The sequence below is a fragment of the Bos taurus genome, chromosome X, assembly GCF_002263795.3.
Source record: "Bos taurus isolate L1 Dominette 01449 registration number 42190680 breed Hereford chromosome X, ARS-UCD2.0, whole genome shotgun sequence".
Classification (NCBI taxonomy): Eukaryota; Metazoa; Chordata; class Mammalia; order Artiodactyla; family Bovidae; genus Bos; species Bos taurus.
In genome coordinates, this window is record NC_037357.1 from 123,687,939 (window position 1) to 123,714,998 (window position 27,060).

At 40.7% G+C, this 27,060-nt stretch overlaps 1 protein-coding gene across 1 annotated transcript in view; it reads left to right on the top strand.

Moving 5' to 3' along the window:
* Positions 1–27,060, top strand: part of MAP3K15 (mitogen-activated protein kinase kinase kinase 15) — a 145,113-nt gene that overhangs the window by 68,798 nt on the left and 49,255 nt on the right. The window contains exons 7-9 of the mRNA XM_010822151.4: positions 21,465–21,635; positions 25,979–26,091; positions 26,555–26,714. Of these exons, the coding sequence (XP_010820453.2) occupies positions 21,465–21,635; positions 25,979–26,091; positions 26,555–26,714 (444 nt within the window). The remainder of the gene's footprint in view (positions 1–21,464; positions 21,636–25,978; positions 26,092–26,554; positions 26,715–27,060) is intronic.

Below are 27,060 nucleotides of genomic sequence, written 5' to 3' on the forward strand. Positions count from 1 at the left end.
TCCTGAAGCCTTACCTTCCTCATATGTAAAATGGGTACTAACATTTACCATGTAGTAAGCATTCCAGAGAGTCATCCTGGCATGAAGCTAGTGCTTGGCTGTGACTGTGACTCTTACTGTGTAGTTTATTCATCTGCATTTTTACTAAGTTTAAGAGAAAATGTTTGACCATTTCTAAATATCAAAACTACTTGGAAAATGCAGAGATTTTGCCACCAAAGAAGATAGTTTAAAGGAAGAAATTTCATAAAGCTGTGCTGATAAAAGTGTTGTTAGCGTGAAAACGTTGCTGGGATAAGTATATGGTCCTCTGAGGTGATGATTTTGAATGAGACAAAGTTCGTTTGAATGTAGACATTTGTAGGGGAAAGAATAGTGTGTTTAGTCAAATTCAGAGTTGATTAATGTACAGCAAGTTTCTCAGCTCTGCATTACTAACATCTGGAGCTGCATAATTCTGTTTGGGAGGCCGTCTTATGTATTGTAGGAAGTTTAGCAACTTCCCAGTTCTTCTACACTAGATGCCAGTAGCCACCCTCCTCAACCAAAGTTGTGACAATCAAAAGTGTCTCCAGACATTGCTAGGTGTCTCCTAGGGACAAAACCAGCCTGACGTGAGACCACTGCTTTATAGGGAGTCATTCTGGGTTGTGAGAAGAGCATTTGCTTTGATATTTGAATCACTTACCAGCAATATGATGTTAACAAGGTACCAGGATGAAGATTCTATGGTGTGGATTAAAATAGATACACCATATGCAAGTGGCCTGCATAGCTCCCAGCAGCTGTTAATAAAAGTTCAGTTCCTTCTTCACTTATCTCCTCCTTTCACTTCTTAATTCAAATGGGGAGGTTACCTAGTATGGTATAAAAATATTACAGAATCTCTGTCAAAATCCCAACTGCGTTTTCCACAGAAATAGGAAAAAAAATCCTAAAATTCATATAGAATTCTATCACACAAGACCCCCAAATAGCCTAAGCAATCTTGAGACAGAAGAACAAAGCTGTATCATACTTTCTGAGTTGAAACTATAACCCAGGTCTCCCACACTGTAGGCAGACGCTTTACCCTCTGAGCCACCAGGGAAGCATATGTATTACAAAGGTATGGTAATCAAAATAGTAGGATACTAGCAAAATGATCCAGACACACAGGCCAGTAGAACAGAATAGAGCCCAAGAGATAAGTCCATGCATATACAGTCAACTAATCTTTGACAGGGCATCAGGATTACATGATGTAGAAAAGATAGTCTTTTCAATAAACGGTGTTGGCAAAAGTGGATGAAAGTGAAAGTAGCTCAGTCGTGTCCAACTCATTGTGACCCCGTGGACTATACACTCCATGGAATTCTCCAGGCCAGAATCCTGGAGTGGGTAGCTGTTCCCTTCTCCAGGGGATATTCCCAACCCAGGGATCGAACCCAGGTCTCCCACATTGCAGGCGGATTCTTTACCAGCTGAACCACAAGGGAAGCCCAAGAATACTGGAATGGGTAACCTATCCCTTCTCCAGGGGGTCTTCCCAACCCAGGAATTGAACCGGGGTCTTCTGCATTGCAGATGGATTCTTTACCAACTGAGCTATGAGGGAAGCCCTTTAGGTACAATACTGCAAGTGAAAGTGACTCAGTCGTGTCTGACTCTTTATGACCCCATGAGCTATACAGTCTCTGGAATTCTCCAGGCCAGAATACTGGAGTGGGTAGCCTTTGCCTTCTCCAGAGGATCTTCCCAACCCAGGGATAAAACCCAGGTCTCCTGAATTGCAGGCAGATTCTTTACCAGCTGAGCCACAAGAGAAGCCCGCAAAAGTGGATATTTACATTCAAAAGAATAAAATTGGGCCCTCACCTTACATCAAAAGCAACAATTAACTTGAAATGAATCCAGGTCTTATATCTAAGGTCTGAAACCATGAAACTTCTAGAAGAAAAACAGGGAAAAACTCCTTGACATTGGCCTTGACGCTGATTATTTTAGCTATGACATCAAAAGCACAGACAAAAAAGCAACATTAACAATAAAATCAAAATAAACAGTTGAGACTATATAAAACTAAAATGCTTCTGTACAGCAAAGGAACTAATCAACAAAATGAAAAGGCAGTCTACAGAGTGGGAAAAAAATTACTTGCAAACCATCTATCTGATAAGAGATTAGTATCTAAAATATGTAAAGAACTCATGCAACTCAATAGAAAAGACAATCTGATTAAGAAATCGGCAGAGGACCTGAATAGACATTTTTTTCTAAGTAGACATCCAAATGGCCAAGAGTTACATGAAAAAATGCTTACCATAACTGATTGTCAGGGAAATACAAATCAAAACCATGATACCTCCTAAGTGTTGGTGAGAGTGTGGAGAAAGGGGAACACTGTTGGTGGGAATGTAAACTGGTTCATCCATTATGAAAGACAGTATGCAGGTTTTCAGAGAATTAAAACTAGGACTCCTATATGGTCCAGCAGCCCCACTTCTGGGTATATATCCAAAGGAAATGGAATCAGTATCTCGAACACATATCTGTAGTCCCCTGTTCATTGCAGTATTATTCACAATAGCCAAGATAGGGAAACAGCCAAAGTGTTGGTCAGCAATAAATGCTAAAGAGAATGTGGTGTGTATATGTATATGCAACAAAATATTGTTCAGCTATAAAAAAGGAGGAAATGCTGCCATTTGCAAAAACCCAGATGTACCTACCTGGAGGACTTTATGCCAAGTAAAATTAGCCAGGTGCAGGAGCACAAATACTACATGATCTCACTTATATGCAGTATCTAAAATTTTCAAACTTATGGAACCAGAGAGAACAATGATTATTGCCAAGGGCTGGTTGATAGAGAAAATGGGAAGATGTTGGTCAAAGGGTACAAACTTTAGTTGTAGGATAAATGAGTTCTGTGGATGTAATGTACAGTATGGTGACTATACAGTTGGTAGTACTGTGTTGTATTCTTGAGATTTGCTGAGGGTAGATCTTTTTTTAAATCAATTTATTTTGTAAATTAATTGTTTATTGGAGTTTAGTTACTTTACATTGATGTGTTCATTTCTGCTGTACAGCAAAGTGAATCAGCTATATGTATACATGTATCTCCTCTTTCTTTGAATTTCTTTCCCATTTAGGTCACCACAGAGCACTGAGTAGAGTTTTTTATGCTATACATAAGTTCTTGTTAGTTATCTATTTAATACATAATAGTGTATATATATCAGAGAAGGCAATGGCAACCCACTCCAGTACTCTTGCTTGGAAAATCCCATGTACGGAGGGGCCTGGTGGGCTGCAGTCCATGGGGTCGCTGGGAGTTGGACACGACTGAGCGACTTCACTTTCACTTTTCACTTTCATGCATTGGAGAAGGAAATGGAAACCCACTCCAGTGTTCTTGCCTGGAGAATCCCAGGGACAGGGGAGCCTGGTGGACTGCCGTCTATGGGGTTGCACAGAGTCAGACACGACTGAAGTGACTTAGCAGCAGCAGCAGCGTATATATACGGAGAAGGCAATGGCACCCCACTCCAGTACTCTTGCCTGGAAAATCCCGTGGATGGAGGAGCCTGGTGGGCTGCAGTCCATGGGGTCACTAAGAGTCGGGCACGACTGAGCGACTTCCCTTTCACTTTTCACTTTCATGCATTGGAGAAGGAAATGGCAACCCACTCCAGTGTTCTTGCCTGGGGAATCCCAGGAACGGGGGAGCCTGGTGGGCTGCCATCTATGGGTTGCACAGAGTCGGACACGACTGAAGCGACTTAGCAGCAGCAGCAGTGTATATATGTGAATCCCAACCTCCCAATTCATTCCTCCCCTCGTTTCCCCCCTAGGTGTCCATGTGTTTGTTCTCTGTGTCTGTGTGTCTGTTTCTGTTTTGCAAATAAAATCATCTGTACCATTTTTCTAGATTTCCACATACATGTGTTAATATACAATAATCGTTTTTCTCTTTCTGACTTCAGTCTGTATGACAGTCTCTAGGTCTATCCATGTCTCTACAAATAATGCAATTCGTTCCTTTTATGGCTGAGTAATATTCCATTGTACATATGTACCACATCTTCTTTATTCATTCCTCTGTGGATGAACATTTAGATTACTGCCATGTCCTGGCTACTGTAAATGGTACTGCAGTAAACAGTGGAGTACATGTGTCTTTTTGAATGACAGTTTTCTCAGAGTATATGCCCAGGAGTGGGAATGCTGGGTCATATGGTAGTTCTACTTCTGGTTTTTTAGGGAACCTCCATACTGTTCTCCATATAGTTGTATCAATTTACATTCCCACAAACAGTACAAGAGGGTTCCCTTTTTTCTACACCCTCTCCAGTGTTTATTATCTGTAGACTTTTTGATGATGGCCATTCTGACAGGTGTGAAGTGATACCTCATTGTAGTTTTGATATGCATTTTTCTATTAATTAGTAACATTGAGCATCTTTTCATGTGTATCTTGGCCATCTGTGTGTCTTCTTAGGAGAGGTCAATTTAGGTCTTCTGCCCATTTTTTGACTGGGTGGTTTTTTTGATATTGAGCTGCACAGGCTGTTTGTATATTTTGGAGATTAATCCTTTGTCAGTTGCTTTGTTTGCAAATACTTTCTCCCAAGAGTAGATCTTCATTGTTCTCAGCACACAAAAACAGTATGTGAGATGGTGGATGTGTTAACTAACCTAATTGTGGTAATCATTTCACAGTGTATATGTATATTAAATCATCATGTTGTACCTCCTGGGAAAACAGATTGCAGGAGACAGTATAGCAAGTGAAAAAGTGACTTACTGGCATAGTCTGTAGAAATTATGACTAATAAGAAAAACTACTCATAATTTAGCCAAAAAGTTGTACATTTGTTGTTGTTGTTCAATCGCTAAGTCATGTCCGACTCTTTGTGACTTCATGGATTGCAGCACGCCAGGCTTCCCTGTCCTTCACTGTCTCTCAGAGTTTGCTCAGATTCATGTCCATTGAGTCGGTGCTGCTATCTAACCATCTCATCCTCTGCCGCCCTCTTCTCCCTTTGTCTTCAGTCTTTCCCAGCCCATCAGATCAGATCAGATCAGATCAGTCGCTCAGTCGTGTCCGACTCTTTTCGACCCCATGAATCGCAGCACACCAGGCCTCCCTGTCCATCACCAACTCCCGGAGTTCACTCAGACTCACGTCCATCGAGTCATTGATGCCATCCAGCCATCTCATCCTCTGTCGTCCCCTTCTCCTCCTGCCCCAATCTGTCCCAGCATCAGAGTCTTTTCCAATGAGTCAACTCTTCGCATGAGGTGGCCAAGGTACTGGAGTTTCAGCTTTAGCATCATTCCTTCCAAAGAACACCCAGGACTGATCTCCTTTAGAATGAACTGGTTGAATCTCCTTGCAGTTCAAGGGACTCTCAAGAGTCTTCTCCAACACCACAGTTCAAAAGCATCAATTCTTTGTCACTCAGCTTTCTTCACAGTCCAACTCTCAGATCCATACATGACTACTGGAAAAACCATAGCCTTGACTAGACGGACCTTTGTTGGCAAAGTAATGTCTCTGCTTTTGAATATGCTATCTAGGTTGGTCATAACTTTCCTTCCAAGGAGTAAGCATCTTTTTTTTTTTTATTTTATTTTTATTTTTAAACTTTACGAATTGTATTAGTTTTGCCAAATATCAAAATGAATCCGCCACAGGTATACATAATTTCATGGCTGCAGTCACCATCTGCAGTGATTTTGGAGCCCCAAAAAATAAAGTCTGACACTGTTCCACTGTTTCCCCATCTATTTCCCATGAAGTGATGAGACACAATTCACATACCATGCAATTCACCCATTTAAAGTATACAAGTCAGTGGTTTTTTAATATATTCTCAGAGTTGTATAACCATTATACTAATCAGTTTTAGAACATTTCCATCCATTGAGTGGCTGAACGAATATATGACTAAATGATCACTACTGTGGAAGAGATCTATATGAGTATCTGGGTATTGCACCCAAAACCCTGAATCTATTACCAGTCACCTCCCACCATTTACTACTAGCCTCCCTCCCTGCCCTAAACAACCACTAATCTATTTTGGCCATCCATTAGCAGTTGATTCCTGTTCCTCCACCTCATTCCCTAGCCCTCAGAGACTGCTCAGCTACTTTCTGCTTCTAAATTTGCTTATTCTGGACAATTCCTATAAATGGAGCCATATAATATGTGATCTTTTGTGACTGGCTTCTTTCACTTAGTAAAATGTGTTTTCAAGGTTCATCCATATTGTAGCATATGTCAGTGTGTGTGTATGTGTGAAAGTCACTCAGCCGTGTCCAACTCTTTGTGACCCCATGGATTATACAGTCCATGGAATTCTCCAGACCAGAATACTGGAGTGGGTAGCCATTTCCTTCTCCAGGAACATATGTCAGTACTTCTTCCCTTTTTATGGCTGACTAATATTCCATTGTTCTGATAGACAACATTTTATTTATTCATTCATCAGTTGATGGACATTTACATTTCTACTTTTTGACTGTACCAGGAAAATCTGTATGAGTCTAGTCAGGAAGTGATGATCATTAGTTGTTAGCATATTTCATTGACCAAAATCCAGTCTCGTAGCCCAACCTCACTTCAAGGGAAGTTGGGAAATGTGGTATGGCTGAGTGCCCAGGGGAAAAGAAATAGATGGGGTTTAGTGAGCACATCCTAGTCTCTGCTGCTGCTGCTGCTGCTAAGTCACTTCAGTCGTGTCCGACTCTGTGCGACCCCATAGACTGCAGCCCACCAGGCTCCCCCGTCCCTGGGATTCTCCAGGCAAGAACACTGAAGTGGGTTGCCATTGCCTTCTCCAATGCATGAAAGTGAAAAGTGAAAGTGAAATCACTCAGTCATGTCTGACTCTTAGCAACCCCATGGACTGCAGCCTACCAGGCTCCTCCAGCCATAGGATTTTCTAGGCAAGAGTACTAGAGTGGGGTGCCATTGCCTTCTCCCTAGTCTCTGCTACAACTTGCAAATAAGGAATAGAGTTGAACTGGATCCATCTGTGTGGAGATCACTGGGAGTGTATCAGAGAGAAAACCACGAGTTCAGGCAGGAACACACTTCAGCCTCTATGGCCTCTGTGAGAATGGGAAAGCCAGCCTGAGAATGCCCAGCTCCTCATCAGGGCCTGCCAGCCCACCTAGAGCCCAGTCTTCACAGATACTGTCCTGTGGTCCCAGGAAACAGAGAAAAGTGGGTTGATGGTAACACAGGTGAGATGATTGAATAGTGGTTCTGTCCTGCTATATAACTAGCTCCTATTTGTAGAGGAGAAACACAACCATTCTGGTTCGTATGTTTCTTTGGCTCTAGGCATTGCTCACACTAAAACACAGGTTGCCTCAACCAGTCCTTCTCCGTATGTAAATACGAGGCATCTGGCTGGAATAGGGCACCTGCTTTCTTGTGGCAGTTGTGCGTCTGTCAGTATCCAACCAGGAAACAGAAACCACTCTAACTATTTAGAATGTAGGAAGCATAATACAGGAAACTGGTTATACAGGTGACAGAAGACCTGCGAAGGCAAACAGGGAACTGAGGCAGCTCAGAAAGTAGCATCAGCAGGAAGCAGCTCCCATCTCTCCCTTGGCTGGAGGGACACAGGGAAGAGGTGATGTTACCAGAACCCAGGAGCCAGGATCACCTGGAACTGTTGTGAGCCAGCATGTTGGGAGTCTGTAAAGAAGAGATGCAGCTGGTTGGTAAAACCACCACACACAACGCAGAAAGAAGGAAAAAGGGCTCTGGCTTCTTCCCCTCTTCTGGCTGCTCATCTACCAGTGCCTCCCACTGGCTATTCATTACTGATAATCAGCCAACTTGGGGGCCTGGGAAGCGGGCTAGAGGAGTCAGCCCCCCTGTGATGCTGAGCGCAGCAGAGGAAAACAGAAGTGTATATGAGGGCAAACAGGCCAGTGAGTGGCCCGCAGGACAGAACTATCAGAAACACGACTCTGTTTCCGTGTACTTTTAAGTCAACTTTATTAAGGTAATTCGGAGAAGGCAATGGCACCCCACTCCAGTACTCTTGCCTGGAAAATCCCATGGGCAGAGGAGCCTGGTAGGCTGCAGTTCATGGGGTCGCGAAGAGTCAGACACGACTCAGTGACTTCACTTTCACTTTTCACTTTCATGCATTGGAGAAGGAAATGGCAACCCACTCCAATGTTCTTGCCTGGAGAATCCCAGGGACGGGGGAGCCTGGTGGGCTGCCGTCTATGGGGCTGCACAGAGTCGGACACGACTGAAGCGACTTAGCAGCAGCAGCATTAAGGTAATTAAGGAATAATTTACATACAGTAAGTTGCACCCATTTGAAGTGTGCAATGTTATGACTTTGGCCAAATAAATACACCCATGTAACTACCACTACAATCAAGATATAGAATGTTTTACCCACCCAGTTTTTTTTTGGGGGGGTGGTGCCCTTTCGTAGTCACTTCGCCTTACCATCCAGCCCCATTTGGATAATTTCAACTGACTTGTGTTTTAGTTCACTCATCCTTTCTTTTGTAGTGTCCAAATCTGATGTTATGCCCATTCAATGGTTATTTTAAAAATTTTTTTAATTTTTCAGTTCTAGGACTTATATTCATTTGGTTTTTGAGAATTTCCATTTCTCTTACAAAATACCTTCTCATTTCACATGTACACATGCATTATATTTATAGAAATAATGTATTTACAATAGTTGCTTTAAAGTTCTTGTCTGTTAAATTCAGTCATAGTCAATTCTGGATCTGGTTCTGCTAATTATTTTATGTCAATTATGGGCCACATTTTCTTGCTCCTATGCTTATTTCATAATTTTACTATATTCTAGACATTTTATCTACAAGAACAGTGGAGACTGACATATAATTTCAGTTTGTTTTATTTATTAGCCTGAATGTCTGAGCCCTTTCTTAGGTCTGGCAATGAACATGTATGACTGATGTTTTTCATATTTCTACTGAATGGTAGCTGGGTTGGGAATGGACCTTCCTTTTTGTTTTCCCTAACTTATTTATTTTTAATTGAAGTAAAATTGCTTCACAATGTTGTGTTGGCCTCTGCCATACATCAACATGAGTCAGCCATGGGTATACATGTGTCCCCTCCCTCTTTTACCTCCTTGCCACCTCCCCTCCCTTCCCACCCCTCTAGGTTGTTACAGAGCCCTGGTTTGAGTTCCCTGAGTCATACAGCAAATTCCCATTGATTATCTGTTTTACACATTGTAGTGTATATGCTTCCATGTTGTTCTCTCCATTCACCCCACTCTCTCCTTCCTCCCCCCGCCCATGTCCATAAGTCTGTTCTCTATGTCTGTGTCTCCATTGTTGGCCTGTAAATAAGTTTACCAGTACCATCTTTCTAGATTCCATATATATGGATTAATATACATTATTTGTTTTTCTGACTTACTTCATCTGCCTCATTAGAACTGACTCACATGTGTTCCTTTTCATGGCTAAGTAATATTCCACTGAATGTATGTACCACAGTTTCTTTATACATTTATCTGATGATGGACCCTCCTTTTAACTAGACTCAGTTTACTTGTGGTTAGCCCAACCCAAACCTCTTGCCCCTCTGCTGCCTTTTTTATTCTCTCAGTATTTGAGCAGAGAAGGCATGGGGCTGCTTTCTGATATCTTTGGATTCAGTGTTGGCAGAGCCCCAGAATCTGAGTGCTGTAAAAATTTCTGTGGTGTCCTTCTATTTTTGAGCCTTTCATTCACTGTGGCTTTCTTGGCAGAATTCTGGGGGTGGGTGTGAGGCCAGAGCATTATTACATTAAGTGATCTGTGTTTGCTTGGGGACCCTTCCAGATCCCATTTTGTCCTATCACCCATCATCTTATTCAAAGCTTGGCTGATGGTCTCCTCATCTTTGTGAAGTTTCTCTATGAAGGGCTCTTTCTTCCATTCATCAGTACTTGGATCAGGCTCCCAGCTATGGAAGCTATCACAGCTCTCTGCTCACTCTGAAAGGTCCATTTTTCTCTGGAATTTTTTAAATTAAGGTAGTTCTTCCTTTCATTCAGTATAATTTTTATATTGTCTGTGTTTTTATTGTTATCCCAGGAGTTGAAGTCCTGTCACATTCTCCTACATCCTGATAAGAAGCAGAAGTCTCTTAAAAAGGTTTTTGATGGGCAACCTAAGGAAAAGTTTGTTCTGAAAAGGATACCGCTCTAATGAGACCTTTTGCTTTTAGTTCTTAGAGCTGGCTTAGAAGAAAGTTATTTTGGAACTCTGTCTCCCACTCTATAAAATTTCTCTCACAGACACACAGTATAGAACACAGAGAAGCAGAGAGGATGGTTTGTGACAAACCAGTGCTCTAGCAGACCTCTGGCTCACAGTAACCTTGTGAGGCGAGCAAAGCCAAACACTCTTCAAGTGAAGAACTGAGGCACAGAAAGGGCAAGTACCTTGTTCCAAATTCAGATGGATAGTGCATGGTATGAAAATAACTGGAATGTAGCTTTATATATTTCCAGTGCAGTATTCTGTTTGTACTCCATGCATTTTGTTGCATCAGTAATACGTGAATATGTTTATATATCCTTATGAAAAATTGAAAAAATACATTTAAAGTAGTTTTCCCTTGTAATTCTAATCTGTGATCCCACTTGTATTCCAGAAGTAACCTCTTCTGTCAGTTTGGTGTATGTCCTTTCACATAATTTTGTTGGCTTTTACATGCTACTAAACTGTCATACCCGGAGAAGGCGATGGCACCCCACTCCAGTGCTCTTGCCTGGCAAATCCCATGGTCGGAGGAGCCTGGGAGGCTGCAGTCCATGGGGTCGCTAGGTGTCGGACACGACTGAGTGACTTCCCTTTCACTTTTCACTTTCATGCATTGGAGAAGGAAATGGCAACCCACTCCAGTGTTCTTGCCTGGAGAATCTCAGGGACGGGGGAGCCTGGTGGGCTGCCGTCTCTGGGGTTGCACAGAGTCGGACACGACTGAAGTGACTTAGCAGCAGCAAACTTTCATACCACAGGGTTTTTAAAATACAAGACCATGCAGGAGATGTTCTGTTATTTTCTGTGTTCACTTAGCAGTCAGTGCTTGGAGATCTTTCCATGTCAGTACATTTAGTGCTGCTCACTTTATCATTCCTTTAATAGACACTTTTTTTTTTTTTTAGCAGATCCAGTTCTAAGCCCTGGGGCACAGCAGAAAATAGACCAAATAACAAAAATCCTTCCATCTTGGAGCTTATATTCTTAAATAGGGGGGAGATAATTTAAAAAATAAGTAAAATTATGAAAACAGGTTAGGATGATAAGGAGGGGCAGTGAGTCTGGGAGATGGCAATGATAATTTGAGTACTCAGAAAAGACCTCACTTATTAGAGAGCAACTTGGAGAAAAGATCAAGAAGAGATGAGGGAACATACCATGTAAACTGTGGGGGAAGAGCCCTCCAAGTCGAGGTATCAGCACATAGAACATCAGAGCAGCTAGAGCAGAGCAAGTGATGGTCGGGGGAGAGGGTAGTAAGAGGTGAGGTTGGAGAAACAGTGGGAACCAGATCTTACAGAACCTTGTCGGGCCTCATAAGAGAATTGACATTTGCTCTGAGATGGGAACCACTGGGGGGATTTTTTTTTTCTAAAAAAAGATGTAATTGACATATATATATATATATATATATATATGAGTTTCAAGTGTACAACATAATGATTCAATATATGTATATATTGTGAAATTATCAGCACAGTAAGTCTAGTTAACATCCATCACGTTACATGAACAATCTTTTTCTTGTTATGAGAACTTTTAAGGTATCTCTTAGCAATTTGCAAATATGCAATATAGTAGTAGTAATTATAGCCATCATGCTGTGCATTATATCCCCCAAACTTCCTTATTTTATCCTTGGGAGTTTGCGGTCTTGACCCAGTTTACTGTTTTGCCCACCTCTCACCCCCTCCCTCTGGCACACCAATCTGTTCTTTATACCTGTGAATTCAGTTTTTCATTTTTAGATTCTACATATAAGTGAGATTCTACAGTATTTTTCTTTCTCTCTTTGATGTACTTCACTTAGCATAAGGCTCTCAAGGTCTGTCCATTCCTTACTTTTTTATAGCTGAATAATAGTTCATGGTGAGCATGTGTATGTATGTGTTTGTGTGTATGTATGTGTGTGTATACACACACACACCACATTTTCTTTATTCATTCATCTGTTTATGGACACTTAGGTTTTTCCATGTCTTTGCTATTGTAAAGTATGCTGCAATGAACATAGGAGTGTGGGTATCTTTTTGACTTAGTACTTTTATTTCCTTTAGATAAATGCCCAGAAGTGGAGTTGTTGGGTCAGAGAGTAGTTCTGTTTTTAATCTTTTGAGGACCTCCACACTGTTTTCCATAGTGGCTGCACCAATTTATATTCCCGCCAACAGGGCACAAGAGTTCCCTTTTCTCCACATCCTCACTAACATTGTATCTCTTGTCTTTTTGATGATGGCCATTGTAACATGTGTGAGGTAATATCTCATTGTTTTTGCATTTCCCTAGTGACTAATGTTGTTGAGCATCTTTTCATGTACCTGTTAGCTTATCTGTATGCCTTCTTTGGAAAAACGTTTATGAGATCCTCTGCCCATTTTTAAATCAGATTTTTGGTGGGTTTTTTTTTTGTTGTTGTTGTTCTTTATATATTTTGAATGTTAACTTCTTATCAGATATATGATTTGTATGGAGAGTTTTGAGAGACATGTTCAGACTTAGAGTTTAGCAGGATCACTTGGACTGCTGTGTTGAAAATAAGACTGTAGAGAGGCAAGGGTGGAAGTGGAAAATGATGGTGACTTGGACCAGGGTGGTCATTGTAGAATTCATGAGGAGTAGGCCATTTTTTGATATGGTTTGAAATAGAAGCCAACAGATTTTGTTGAGTGAACAAAAGGTGTTAGAGTAATGAAACTTAACTCCAAAGTTTTTGGCTTGAATAACAGGAAGAATAACAGCCATCATTAAGATGAAAATGACTGTGAGAACAGATTTGATGGGACGATCGAGAGTTTTGTTTTGAACACACTAAGTTTGAGGTATTAGACACGCAAGTGAGATGCCTAGAAGGCAGTGAATATATAAGTCTGGAGTTTAGGAAAGTGCTCTGGGCTGCAGATAGAAATGGGGGCATCGTCAGAATACATATAGATGGCTTGAAAAATCCTGATGCTGGATAATATCACCAAGGGATCTGGTGCAGTTACGGATGAAAAGTCCAAGCATTGTGCCTAGGGACACTCCAGTTTTAGAAGATCAGAGTGATGAATGGGAACTAGAGAATTAGATTGAAGTAGAAGGAAAATTTAGGAAGTGGTATTCTGCAAGCCAAGGAAGAAGGTGGTCCAAGGAGCAGGGAGTACTCAATGGTCTAATGCTGCTGGAAGGTCAAAGACAAGGGCTGAGAATTAATCAGTGGATTTAGCAATGAAGAAGCCATACTGAATCAGACTGTCCAGTATTAGATACTGATGCCTGAATCCCATCTCCACAGATGGATTTAATTGGTCTGAGGTACAGCCTGGACAGCAAGGTTTTTAAAACTCTCCAGGTCATTCTAGTATGCAGCCAAGGTTGAGACCCTACTGTCTTCATTAGCTTCCTCTATTAAATTGTGAAATGGTCTTGTTATCAGAAACAGATGTGGCTGGACTGATTATACACAGAAGTACTTATCTATAGGCTTATTCTTGGATACTTTGGGATGTGAAAATAATAAGCAGATCTGAAAACTGATTATTAACCACTAAAGGGATTAGCTATTTAGCACCTATCTGAAAGTGGCTTTTAAGCTGAAAATCCCTTTGCTTTTCACTTTTTGCAAATGTTTGATTCTTTGTTTTGTTTATCCTTAAAAGACCTTTTGTTGTGAGTAACAGGGGTAAGTTTCAAGTTAATGAAAAAGTTCAAGGGAAATCTTGATGTAATTGATCTAAAGAAAACCAACCAAACAAACTTGGACTGAAATCAATAATTAAGCATTTAAAAGAGTTAAGTACGTTCTTTTCAGAATCTGAACACCTCAAAAGTTGGCTCATAACAGTTATAGAAATTTTGTGCTACATTAAAGCTTTGTTTTCATTTTCTCACAACAGACTCTAGAAATTATTTAAATGCTCTAGTAAATTTGAGTTGAGTTGGTAGCTGTTGGCTCTTAAAAATTAAAGCATATCATGGGTAGGCTGTTCATCAAGTGATCTAATTCGTAGGCTAGTAAAGTTGGATTCTATGGCCAAAGAGAGGAAGGATTCAATGTATTAGGACAAGACCAAGATAGAAAATAGAGAAAGTCTGAGTTGAAATAGAGGCCTGATTATTGCAGGCTTCCAGAAGGATGTCAAGTGTCTAGATTAGCCCTTCTTAGCCCAGGTTGGGTTCCAAGAGAATTAAGACCTAAGGCATTCATTGTATTAACTGAATAAACTCATACATCCTTAATGGGGCTATGTACCATCCTTGGGAAAATGGAGAAAATAGTCACTCAGATAATCAAATAATTTTCTCTAGGGTTTCTCTAGCAGAACCCCAGTTGAGAAAGGCTGTTTTAGGTACTAATCTGTCTTCTTGGATGGCATAAGTAGTCTTTTGAGGTACGGGTCCTCAGGAAAGAAAGCATAAAAAAGAGCCTGTTGTAAAAATGCCCAGAAATTAAAAAGAATAATCTCTTTATTAGAATAGTTATTAGTAACATAAGCACAGGAACACCTTGTACAAATCTCAGCAGTGATTTTTTGGACAATTTAATGTGTATCTTTCCAGACTTTGTCTCTGCACATAAACTTACGTGTAAGTAGTGTTTACTACAGAGTGGGATTTTGCTATTCATTTAGCTCAGCAATTTTTTTCCCCTTGAGCTATTATGGATGTTCTTCTATATAATTACATATGGATTTGCTTCTCTCCAAGGGTTTTATGATATTCTATAGTTTGGTTGTTAGAAAATATATTTTACCACTCTTCTGTTAATGGATATTTGGATCATTTCCAGTTTTTCCACTATTGTGAACAATGCCATAATAAACATTTGTTCAAAAATTCTTGAAAATATATATGTATATATGTTTCTATTTCTATAGTATAGATTCCAGAAGTAGAATTGTTAAGTCAGAATTATTACCATCCCTTTTTTTATTATATAAATTTCAAATATATTCAAAAGTAGAAGGTAACATAATGAACCCCCATTTATTCCTTATCAACCTCAATAATTACCATCACAAGCCAGTTTTGTTTCCCACTCCCACTGACTCCCCCTACCCCAACACTGGGTTAATTATGAAGCAAAGACATGACATTTCAATGATAAATATTTCACCTACAAGATATTGTCCTAAAGATTAAGAACTTTTTGTAAAATATCATCACAGTTATCATACCTAAAAATTAGCAGTAATTCCTTAATATCAGTGTTCAGATTTTCCAAATTGTGTCTTTTTTTTTTTTTTTTACATTGAGTTTGTTTGACATGATCAAGGCAAAGTCTACACATTGCATTTTGTTGATAAGACTCTTAATTCTTATCAACTTTTCTCCTCTTATTTTTTCTTTTTCTTCTTGTCAAAGAAGCATTTGTCATGTAAAGTTAACAAATTTCTGGATTTTGCTGATCATATCCTTGTGGTATAATTTAGTAAGTCCCTCCGCCACACGCCCCCCAACCCCGCAACTCCTGTAAGTTGGTAGTTAAATCTGGAGGTTTATTTCAGATTCTGGTTTGAATTTTTAATTTTTATTTTATATTGGAGTATAGTTGATTTATAATATCATGTTAGTTTCAGGTTTACAGCAGAGTGAATCAGTACACATATAGCCATTCTTTTTCAGATTCTTTTCCTGTATAGGTTATTATAGAATGTTGACTAGAGTTCCCTGTGTTGGTTATCTATCCCGTATATAATAGTGTGTGCATATTAATCCAAAGCTCTTATTTATCTCTCCTCCCACCATGTTTCCCCTTTGGTAACCATAAATTTGTTTTCGACATCCATAAGTCTGTTTCTATTTTGTAAATAAGTTCATTTGAATCATTTTTAAAAATTGAATTCCACATATGAGTAATATCATATGATGCCTGTCTCTTGCTGGCTTACTTAACTTAGTATGATAATCTCCAGGTTCATCCATGTTGCTGCAGAAGGCATCATTTCTTTCTTTTTTATGGCTGAGTAATATTACATAGTACATATATAGCACATCTTCTATATTCATTCCTCTGTTGATGGACATTTAGGTTGCTTCCATGTCTCGGCTATTGTAAATAGTGCTGCAGTGAATATTGGGATACATGTATCTTTTCGAATTATGTTTTTCTCTGGATATCTCCCCAGAAGTGGGATTGCTGGATCATGTGGTAGTTCTATTTGTAGTTTTTTAAGGAACCTTCATACTGTTCTCCATGGGGGCTGTACCGATTTACATTCCCACCAACAGGGTAGGAGGGTTCCTTTTTCTTTACACCCTCTCCAACATGTATTGCTTGTAGCTTTTTTTGATTATAGCCGTTCTATCTGCTGTGAGGTGATACCTCATTGTAGTTTTGATTTGTATTTTTCTGATAATGAATGATTTTGAGCATATTTTCATGTGCTTTTTTCACCATCTATCTGTTCCATGGAGAAATGTCTATTTAGGTTGGTTTGATTTTTTTAAAGACTACTTAATAGTTGATTGTGTACTTCATCTGTTTTTTCTTTTTGTGATGATAGTGGCCCTTGATGATCATTTCCTAGATCCATTATTTGGTTAGAAGTTGTAAAATAGTGATATTTGAATTTTATAATTAATTCCTGAGTTAGTAGCACAAATACTTTATTTATGAAGAGAAATTTTCCCTCATCAATGACTTGATTACAGTTTGTATGGGAAAAGGAAGCTGTATGCTTAATTTCGTCTGGGTCATTTTTCAAAAACAGTGAATTGGTTTGTTAGCATCCTCTAAGAGTGACCAGTGAGGTTTTATAAGATCTTTATGAACTCATAATTTCAGTGATAATTAATGTATTTCAATGCTTTATAGTTATTTTTCTTCTTAATGCTCAAATTGTTCCCTCTTTAGCCAAAAGCTTTCAAGTTGGCTCCTGAGTCTTTGATAAGAGTTTAGTAGCTTCTTTGTTTCTTTGTGGGTTAAGATGTTCCAGGATCGTCTTAGACATATGTTGAATCAGTGATTCTTTCACAGAGTCCTGGTTTCTTTAGTGAGAGATGAAGTTTACGGATCCCAGTCAGGGCTTGAAGGTTCTTGTTGCTACTGAGTTGGTCATTGCTTTGGACCTTTTTGGTAGATAGAACTGGGGAGACCACCTCATGAATTCCTACCGATATTCCAATTCAAATTTAGGACTATAGGATTTTTGCTTCTTTGATTTTGTATTTATTTCTCCTATGCCAAAAATTCTGGTTCTTAATGATACTAAATTAATATTTTTGTATTCTTTTTCAAAACACCAGTACTGTCTCATCACCTGGACTTACCAGGTGGCTCAGTGGTAAAGAATCTGCCTGCCAATGCAGGAGACACAGGTTTGACCCCTGGGTTGGGATGATCCCCTAGAGGAGGAAATGGCAACCCACTCCAGTATTCTTGCCTGGGAAATTCCATAGGCAGAGGAGCCTGGCAAAGAGTCAGACATGACTGAGCACACACATACACTATTATCACTTACATAGTATGATTCAGATCAGATCAGATCACTCGCTCAGTCGTGTCCGACTCTTTGCGAACCCATGAATCGCAGCACGCCAGGCCTCCCTGTCCATCACCAACTCCCGGAGTTCACTCAGACTCATGTCCATCGAGTCAGTGATGCCATCCAGCCATCTCATCCTCTGTCGTCCCCTTCTCCTCCTGCCCCCAATCCCTCCCAGCATCAGAGTCTTTTCCAATGAGTCAACTCTTCCCATGAGGTGGCCAAAGTACTGGAGTTTCAGCTTTAGCATCATGCCTTCCAAAGAAATCCCAGGGCTGATCTCCTTCAGAATGGACTGGTTGGATCTCCTTGCAGTCCAAGGGACTCTCAAGAGTCTTCTCCAACACCATAGTTCAAAAGCATCAATTCTTTGGTGCTCAGCCTTCTTCACAGTCCAACTCTCACATCCATACATGACCACAGAAAAAACCACAGCCTTGACTAGACGGACCTTTGTTGGCAAAGTAATGTCTCTGCTTTTGAATATGCTATCTAGGTTGGTCATAACTTTCCTTCCAAGGAGTAAGCGTCTTTTAATTTCATGGCTGCAGTCACCATCTGTGGTGATTTTGGAGCCCAGAAAAATAAAGTCTGCCACTGTTACCACTGTTTCCCCATCTATTTCCCATGAAGTGATGGGACCGGATGCCATGATCTTCATTTTCTGAATGTTGAGCTTTAAGCCAACTTTTTCACTCTCCACTTTCACTTTCATCAAGAGGCTTTTGAGTTCCTCTTCACTTTCTTCCATAAGGGTGGTGTCATCTGCATATCTGAGGTTATTGATATTTCTCCCGGCAATCTTGATTCCAGCTTGTGTTTCTTCCAGTCCAGCGTTTCTCATGATGTACTTTGCATATAAGTTAAATAAACAGGGTGACAATATACAGCCTTGACGTACTCCTTTTCGTATTTGGAACCAGTCTGTTGTTCCATGTCCAGTTCTAACTGTTGCTTCCTGACCTGCATACAGATTTCTCAAGAGGCAGGTCAGGTGGTCTGGTATTCCCATCTCTTTCAGAATTTTCCACAGTTTATTGTGATCCACACAGTCAAAGGCTTTGGTATAGTCAATAAAGCAGAAATAGATGTTTTTCTGGAACTCTCTTGCTTTTTCCGTGATCCAGCAGATGTTGGCAATTGGGTCTCTGGTTCCTCTGCCTTTTCTAAAACCAGCTTGAACATCAGGAAGTTCACGGTTCACATATTGCTGAAGCCTGGCTTGGAGGATTTTGAGCATTACTTTGCTAGCATGTGAGATGAGTGCAATTGTGTGGTAGTTTGAGCATTCTTTGGCATTGCCTTTCTTTGGGATTGGAATGAAAACTGACCTTTTCCAGTCCTGTGGCCACTGCTGAGTTTTCCAAATTTGCTGGCGTATTTCGTGCAGCACTTTCACAGCATCATCATTCAGGATTTGGAATAGCTCAACTGGAATTCCATCACCTCCACTAGCTTTGTTCGTAGCATTGCTTCCTAAGGCCCACTTGACTTCACAGTCCAGGATGTATGACTCTAGGTGAGGGATCACACCATCGTGACTATCTGTGTCATGAAGATCTTTTTTGGACAGTTCTTCTGTGTATTCTCACCACCTCTTCTTAATATCATCTGCTTCTGTTAGGAAGCATTTCTGTCCTTTATTGAGCCCATCTTTACATGAAATGTTCCCTTGGTATCTCTCATTTTCTTAAAGAGATCTCTAGCCTTTCCCATTCTATTGTTTTCCTCTTTTTCTTTGCATTGATCACTGAGGAAAGCTTATCTTACCTCTCCTTGCTATTCTTTGGAACTCTGCATTCAGATGTTTATATCTTTCCTTTTCTCCTTTGCTTTTCGCTTCTCTTCTTTTCACAGCTATTTGTAAGGCCTCCGCAAACAGCCATTTTGCTTTTTTGCATTTCTTTTCCATGGGGATGGTCTTGATCCCTGTCTCCTGTACAATGTCACGAACCTCATTCCATAGTTCATCAGGCACTCTATCTATCACATCTAGGCCCTTAAATCTATTTCTCACATCCACTGTATAATCATAAGGGATTTGATTTAGGTCATACCTGAATGGTCTAGTGGTTTTCCCTACTTTCTTCAATTTAAGTCTGAATTTGGCAATAAGGAGTTCATGGTCTGAGCCACAGTCAGCTCCTGGTCTTGTTTTTGCTGACTGTATAGAGCTTCTCCATCTTTTTCTGCAAAGAATATAATCAATCTGATTTTGGTGTTGACCATCTGGTGATGTCCATGTGTAGAGTCTTCTCTTGTGTTGTTGGAAGAGGGTGTTTGTTAATGACCAGTGCATTTTCTTGGCAAAACTCTATTAGCCTTTGCCCTGCTTCATTCCATATTCCAAGGCCAAATAGTATGATTACTGGAAACTATATAAGATTTCTTTGCATTTATATTTTTTCCTTAGGTTATATCCTCTTAGGAAAATACAATTGGATTGTTGTGTTTGTAAATCATGTGATAAATTAGTTTCTCTTTTGTGGGTAAGCTGTCAACCAGATGCATAAGTTCATTTGTTTTGCCCCAGCCACAAATTCAGATAGTATGTTCATTAGCAAACTCTCTTTTTAGGCAAAATTTTAAGAATTGTCTCATTTTTAAAAAGAATCATGTAAAAATCTTATGTAGTTTCAAAGCCAAATTCCAAGATGTATTAATGGAACTTTCTATCTGTCTCTGCCCCCTTCATCATGTTTTTTTTTTTTTTTTTTTCCCCTCAACCTATCAGTAGCCATTTTTCTTCCCTTTTTATTTTCCATTTTGAAGAAATGAAAGGAGATACATTTATTGTTCACATCCCCTCCTTTTTAAATAAAAAGGTAGCATTCTCTGCACAGTATTCAACACCTTGCTCTCTTGTCTTAACAGGATGTTCTGGAGACTTCTCCATAGCAGTATTACATAGAAGTTGCTTCATTTCTTTTTAGAAATGTTTAATATTTTATATTATAATATGAATAGCATTAACCATCATTGACTTACTCAGTCCTCACTACTGATGGACTGTGCTTCCAAACCTTCATAGGAACACTTTTAATATTTCACAGCCACAAACTCAAGATACTTTGTGGCAAAAAAAATGTAACAGCTGTCTAAGGAATCCATTTCTTGTGTATAAAATGAGAATTTTACCATACAATGTACTAATAAAGAAGACTGTGATCTGTGAATATATAAATAATTTCTGGTTCTGATGAGTATAACAGGAATTACTGGTGGGGCCATTCCATGTTTGAGGATGGCAAGACATTTCAGGTCAAGAAATGCCCAGATATATTTCTAAATTCATCTTGGCTTTCTGAATTTGGGGACCCTGCCACTTTTCCAAAGGAACCTTGTGTCAGACTATCTCATCCTCATGATTCAGGCTTAGCTTCTGAAATCTTTACTCTCCATCCAGCAACAGGAGGATGCCATATTATTTTTTTTCTGTCTTTCCAAATACATTGATCTGCATACACTTTCATCCACAGTCTAGGTCTAACTTAGAAAAGATCAGGTAAAGGACTGAGTATGATTTAATGAGACTTACTGGTGTGAATCTTAAGCACTTGTTTCATTTGACTATGAAAAATGAAAGATAATTAAAATTTTTTTCCTGTTAAAGTACAGCATCCTTGCACCAGCCTTTCACAGAATGAATGCATATATAGATATAGACATAGATATATACACTCTGTGTCTTGAGTCAGACGTTTGTCATCTTATCACTGAATCTTTCAGGAGAAACAGCGCAGGTGATCGTGAGAAGGCCCTGCAGGTCATGCTCCAGGTTCTGCAGAGCTGTGACCACCCGGCCCCTGACATGTTCTGCCTCTGTGGGAGGATCTACAAGGACGTCTTCTTAGATTCAGACTGCAAAGATGATGCCAGCAGAGACAGCGCCATTGAATGGTAAACCAGCCGCCTTCGTCAGTAACGCATGCATCTTTGCAAAGAATAGAATTACACAAGTTCAGGGTCCAGGTCTTTTCCCTACATATGTGTATCTGCCTGTTTGCTGGCAGTAAGAAAGATGCCATACACATGGTCTGGGAATTTCCAGATTCTTTTTTCCAAAAGGAAACCATTAGAAACAGCATTTTCTGCTGGTGACACTCTTCTCACAAGTTCATGCATTTATAGGGGCAAGGAAGCTCAGCACCCTCCTTCCCAGCTCCTCCTTCCAGAACCTTGTTCCACCACCATCATGGCATTATCCTCTCAGTGAGCTGTTCATTTCTTATTCATTTATTCATTCAACAAATGTTTTCTGAGGGTTTACTGCATGTCAGGAACTCTTCTACATGATAGGGATAAACAGCAGATCTGAAGCCACACCTTAATGGACCTTGCATTGCTGGTAAGGAAAGTCAGACAAACAAATACAGTAAAATAGAATATCAGCTGGTGGTGAGGGCTTTGGGGAAAAGTTAATCAGGGACAAGGGAAGGGAGGGTTGGGAGTTGTCAGCAGTTTTATATAGGATGCTCAGTGAAAGTGAATAAAGTGTAGGTGGCGAGGGAATGAGCCTTGCAGATAACTGTGTTCCAAAAGTGGGGTGGGGGACAGCAAGAACAAGAGCTGAGGGGGTCTCCTCAGCAAAGACCCTGAGGAGGAAGCATGCCGAGTATGTACAAGGATGATGAGGCAGGAGCGAGGAGGAGAGTGGCAGGAAATGCAAAAGAAGACTGTTTTACTCAGAGTGAGATGATGCAGTGCTGGAATGTTCTGAGCAGAGGAGTGACAAAATCTGAGCTGCATTTTAACCAGAAGACTCTCATGGTTATGCAAAGAATACATGTTAGTGGGTGTGTCAGCTATCATTTACTGCATAACAAGCATCTCCAAAACCTAGTGGCTTAACACAAGGGTTTATGATTTCTCATGGTTCTGTGGATTGCCCAGGCAGTTCCTCTGTCGATTCTGGTCCTGAAGTGCTGAACTCATCCCTAAGGTTGTAGTCATCTGGAGAGTCAGCAGGGTTGAAAGGTCCAGGATACTCACATGTAACAGCTGGTGCCAGCTGTTGGTGGGAGCCTCCATTCTCTAGCAGTGGTTTTAGTACTGCAAGACCAACTCCCTTACATGGTGGACAGCATTCTAACAGAGTGAATGTGGAAACCAGAAAGCTTCTCAAGGCTCAGGAACTCTCACAAGGTCAGTTCTGCCACATGTTCTTGATCAAAGCCAACCACATGGTCAGCCCAGATTCAAAGAGGTGGAGACACAGATTCCACCTGTGAGAGGGAAACATGACAAAGGCATGTGCTTAGTGGTTTGGCAGGGGTTGTGGTTATTAAGTAACCTACCACGTGGATGAGGGCTGACACAGAACAGTTAGAACCTCAGAGAAGAGCTGATGGTAGCTTGAACCAGGGTAGTAATGATGAAAACAATGAGATGTCAGAACCTGGGTGTATTTGAGATAAGAGCGCACAGCCTACATCATCCATTTCCATCGCAAGAGCTCTTGGTACCGCTGTTTGGTCTCATTTCATTCTGACTGCTCCCTTTCCCCCTCCTCTTTGCTTTCCTTCTATACAGATTGGACTCTGTCCTCTCCCCTCTTCTCTCCATCTACGCTGTTCCCTGGTAATCCCAGTCACTCCCACACCTTGGACTGTAGTCAGTCTCCAGCCCAGCCCCTATCCTAAGCTTTGGCCCCACATTGCCCGACTCTTTGCTTACCTATTCTTTCAAGCTGGTGCTGGTATTCAAGACTCAACATATCTAAGACTGAGTTATTCCCTCCTCTCCATAAGGGATGGCTTATCTCCCCATACAGTCATTTCCCAATTCCAGCCCTTCTGTGAGTCTTCGCTTCCTCCCTAACCATCCTTTCCCATCAATACCGCCCTCAGTTGGTGCCATTTTTTTTTTTAACTTTCTTGCCAGGAATGTTCTTACAGTATCTCAGGTAGGTTCTCTGCTTGGTGTCTGTAAAGTGAATCCTTCATAGATTAATAGCTTACTTTTCCTGAAGCTCAAAGACCCGAAATACCTCTCCACTCCCTACTAAATACAACTTCAAACTCATAGATCACCGTTCTGGGTGCTCTGCAGACTTTCTCCAGCTTGCCCCTAGCCCTGTTTCTCACTACTTGATATATGTCCACATAAACTGGAGTTCCTTAGGAGCTCCCCAAACTCCCATCTCTGCTCCTGCCATTTTCTGTCTGGGGATTCCCTTTCTAAATCGCTGCTGTTACAATTCTGTCCATCTTCATGCCACATCTCAAGCCTCTCTGTCTCCTGTGAGTCCCTCTAGATGGATTTGTGTGGTTTTAGGTTATTTGCCACACTCATGAAAATTAGTATTTTCACTAATTGTGTGTAGATCTTACCTCTTTCATAGTATAGGTTCTTAGAGGGTGGGGATCTTCTTTTAGTTTTAGTTAATCCCCAGTAGCACCCAGTGCACTGCATGGTCAAGAGGAATCATTCGGGGTGTTGAAGGGAAGGGAAACAGAGGAAAATAATTGGCAGGGGCAAAATAAGAAGCTGTGGTCCCACCACCGTGGCCAGGAATTCAACCCCCAGGTCAGGAAATGATGGCCTGTGGCTCCTTCAAGGAAGTCATCAGAGCCCTCTCCATGCAGTTCGGAAGGTAGTGCTGTGGGTACAGGAGCATGTGAAGCTTGATTTTCTGGTCAAGGCATGCTGGCTCTGGTGAGGCCATGGGGATCGTCTCTCTCTCAGAGATGTGGAACGTGAGGCCCAGGGAGGCAGGGGGCCAGTCCAAGGTCATGGGGCTGGACAGACACAAGCCTGGGACTGCAGTCTTGACTCCAAATTAGAGACTTGTATGTCCCCAAGCTGGGCCTGTTTGATTTGTGGATAAGAAACATAGAGAAATCACCCCCTCTGCCCTCTTCCCAGATAGCTTTCTATAATAAAAGAAAATGGAAAAAAAAGTCACATATAGTAGGATATGGAATTTAAAATCCCCAAAACATACCAGGAGTAGGAGGGAGAGAAGGTTCAATTTTATTGGAATTTTGTTGACTGGGGTTGGAAGAACTTTCTTGATGTCCTCGGCTCCACTTGAGGGTACTTGTATCATGCCACAAAGTTCACAGAATCAGATTTTAACTGATTTCATGACATGATCAGATTTAACCGATAGGTTCTCCCTTTCACAATGAATGTTTTGTTGGTGTTGAATCCTCCTGTTGTCACATGAGTGATAAAATCACTCCTGGTTTACAAAAAGACATTTTTGTGTCATTACTTCATTGGTCAGATTCTTTTTTCCCTGATGTTGTTATTCATACTTGATCATGGAAGAGAAATACATTTTTTTATGTGTAGACAAAGGATAAATAAGAAAATTTTAAATGGCATGGTGAACCTTTCAGTGTAAAAATGGCTCTCACAGTTTAGGGTCTTGTTCTTTATCCTAATGTAAACCATCACTGCCCCTTCTCTCACTTTATGCCACTGCTCTTTGGGATCCAACATTTTGGCAGAACTGCTTCTTACATGAAAAAATAATTACATTTTGTGATACAAACAAACAGACGGCCTACAGAGAAAGGGCCTATACCTGTTGAGATTTCCGTGAAATAAAAAATGCTCAGTGTGCAAATGGAGTATAACTTTAAAAATGGTACGTTGACATTGTGGCTCACTTTAAGGGGTAGAATTATAATAGATTTTAAATTTCTTTTGTACACTTTAATGTACTTTCTTATTTTATACAATGACCACAGCTTTTCTCTAAAAGCTATAAATCTGATGAGGAAAGATTTTAAAACTCCCTAGGCAATGGCACTCCACTCCAGTACTCTTGCCTGGAAAGTCCCATGGATGGAGGAGCCTGGTAGGCTGCAGTCCGTGGGGTCACAAAGAGTCAGACACGACTGAGCAACTTCAGTGTCACTTTTCACTTTCACGCATTGGAGAAGTTAATAGCAACCCACTCCAGTGTTCTTGCCTGGAGAATCCCAGGGACGGGGGAGCCCGGTGAGCTGCCGTCTATGGGTTCGCACAGAGTCGGACACAACTGAAGCGACTTAGCAGCAGCAGCAGCAGCAGCAGTGCTATTGTGTTGCTATTATGACATTTTTAAGAAGCTATCTAATTGGTGCAGGTAGCTATCTGTAAAGATGGGCAGGGAGGGGCAAAGAGTTGGAAAACAAATTAGAACAGTAAAACTTTTCATGAGAAGGTTGATATGTGCTATTATTTACACTTTTTTTCTTCTATTATAATAAGCTGATATAAAGGGAGTTTTGGTGCTTCTATAATTACAGGTATCGCAAAGGGTTTGCGCTCCAGCCATCTCTCTATTCAGGAATCAACCTTGCGGTATTGCTGATAGTTGCTGGACAACAATTTGAAACTTCCATGGAACTGAGGAAAATAGGTAAAGCTGTTCATGACCACACATGTTGATATGCTTTGACAACACAAGTCCAGCATTCAAAATTATGCTCAAATAACCAGCATTAGGGGACTTCCCTGGTGGCTTAGTGGTAAAGAATCTGCCTGCCAATGGAGGAGGTGTGAGTTTGACCTCTGGGTTGGGAAGATCCCCTGGAGAAGGAAATGACAACCCACTCCAATATTCTTGCCTTGGAAATTCCATGGACAGAGGAACCTGGCAGGCTACAGTCCATGGAGTCGCAAGAATCGAACAGAAGTTATCGACTAAACAACAACAAAAACAACCAGCATTTTATCGCACAGGGAACAGTTACTCTCTGATAGCACACGTGAGGCTGCAGCCCAAATACAATGCCCAGTTTCTCCTCTATCTAAAGGCTTACATGATATGATAGAAACTAGGAAGATTCGTCTTAACTTTCTCTAAAATTCAAATTATTCAGGTGTCCGGCTGAACAGTTTGTTGGGAAGAAAAGGGAGCTTGGAGAAAATGAACAGCTACTGGGATGTAGGTCAGTTCTTCAGTGTCAGCATGTTGGCCAGTGATGTGGGGAAGGCTGTCCAGGCAGCAGAGAGGTTGTTCAGACTGAAACCTCCCGTCTGGTGAGTCACGCCTATGCATTTTTATCACCCATGTCAATATCCAGTCTTGTTCTGAAAAGTTAACCCAGGAGGAAAAGGTGTGAATGCAAAAAACAATAACAACTGCTGTGTTTTTCCTTCTGACTTCTTCATTAAAGCGAAGTTAAGGCAGAAAGGCTCACTTGGTTTTATGTGAAGGGAGGGAAAAACAGACAGACCCCCCGCATAGAATATATCCTTACATGCTATGTCTCCAAGACAAAATCTCAGTCCCGTTAGTTTTTTCAGATCATGTAGGTTCTCAAGAGCAGAACATTCTTGGGTACCAGTCCATATTGTGCATTTGTGAGAAAGCAGATAGTAAAGC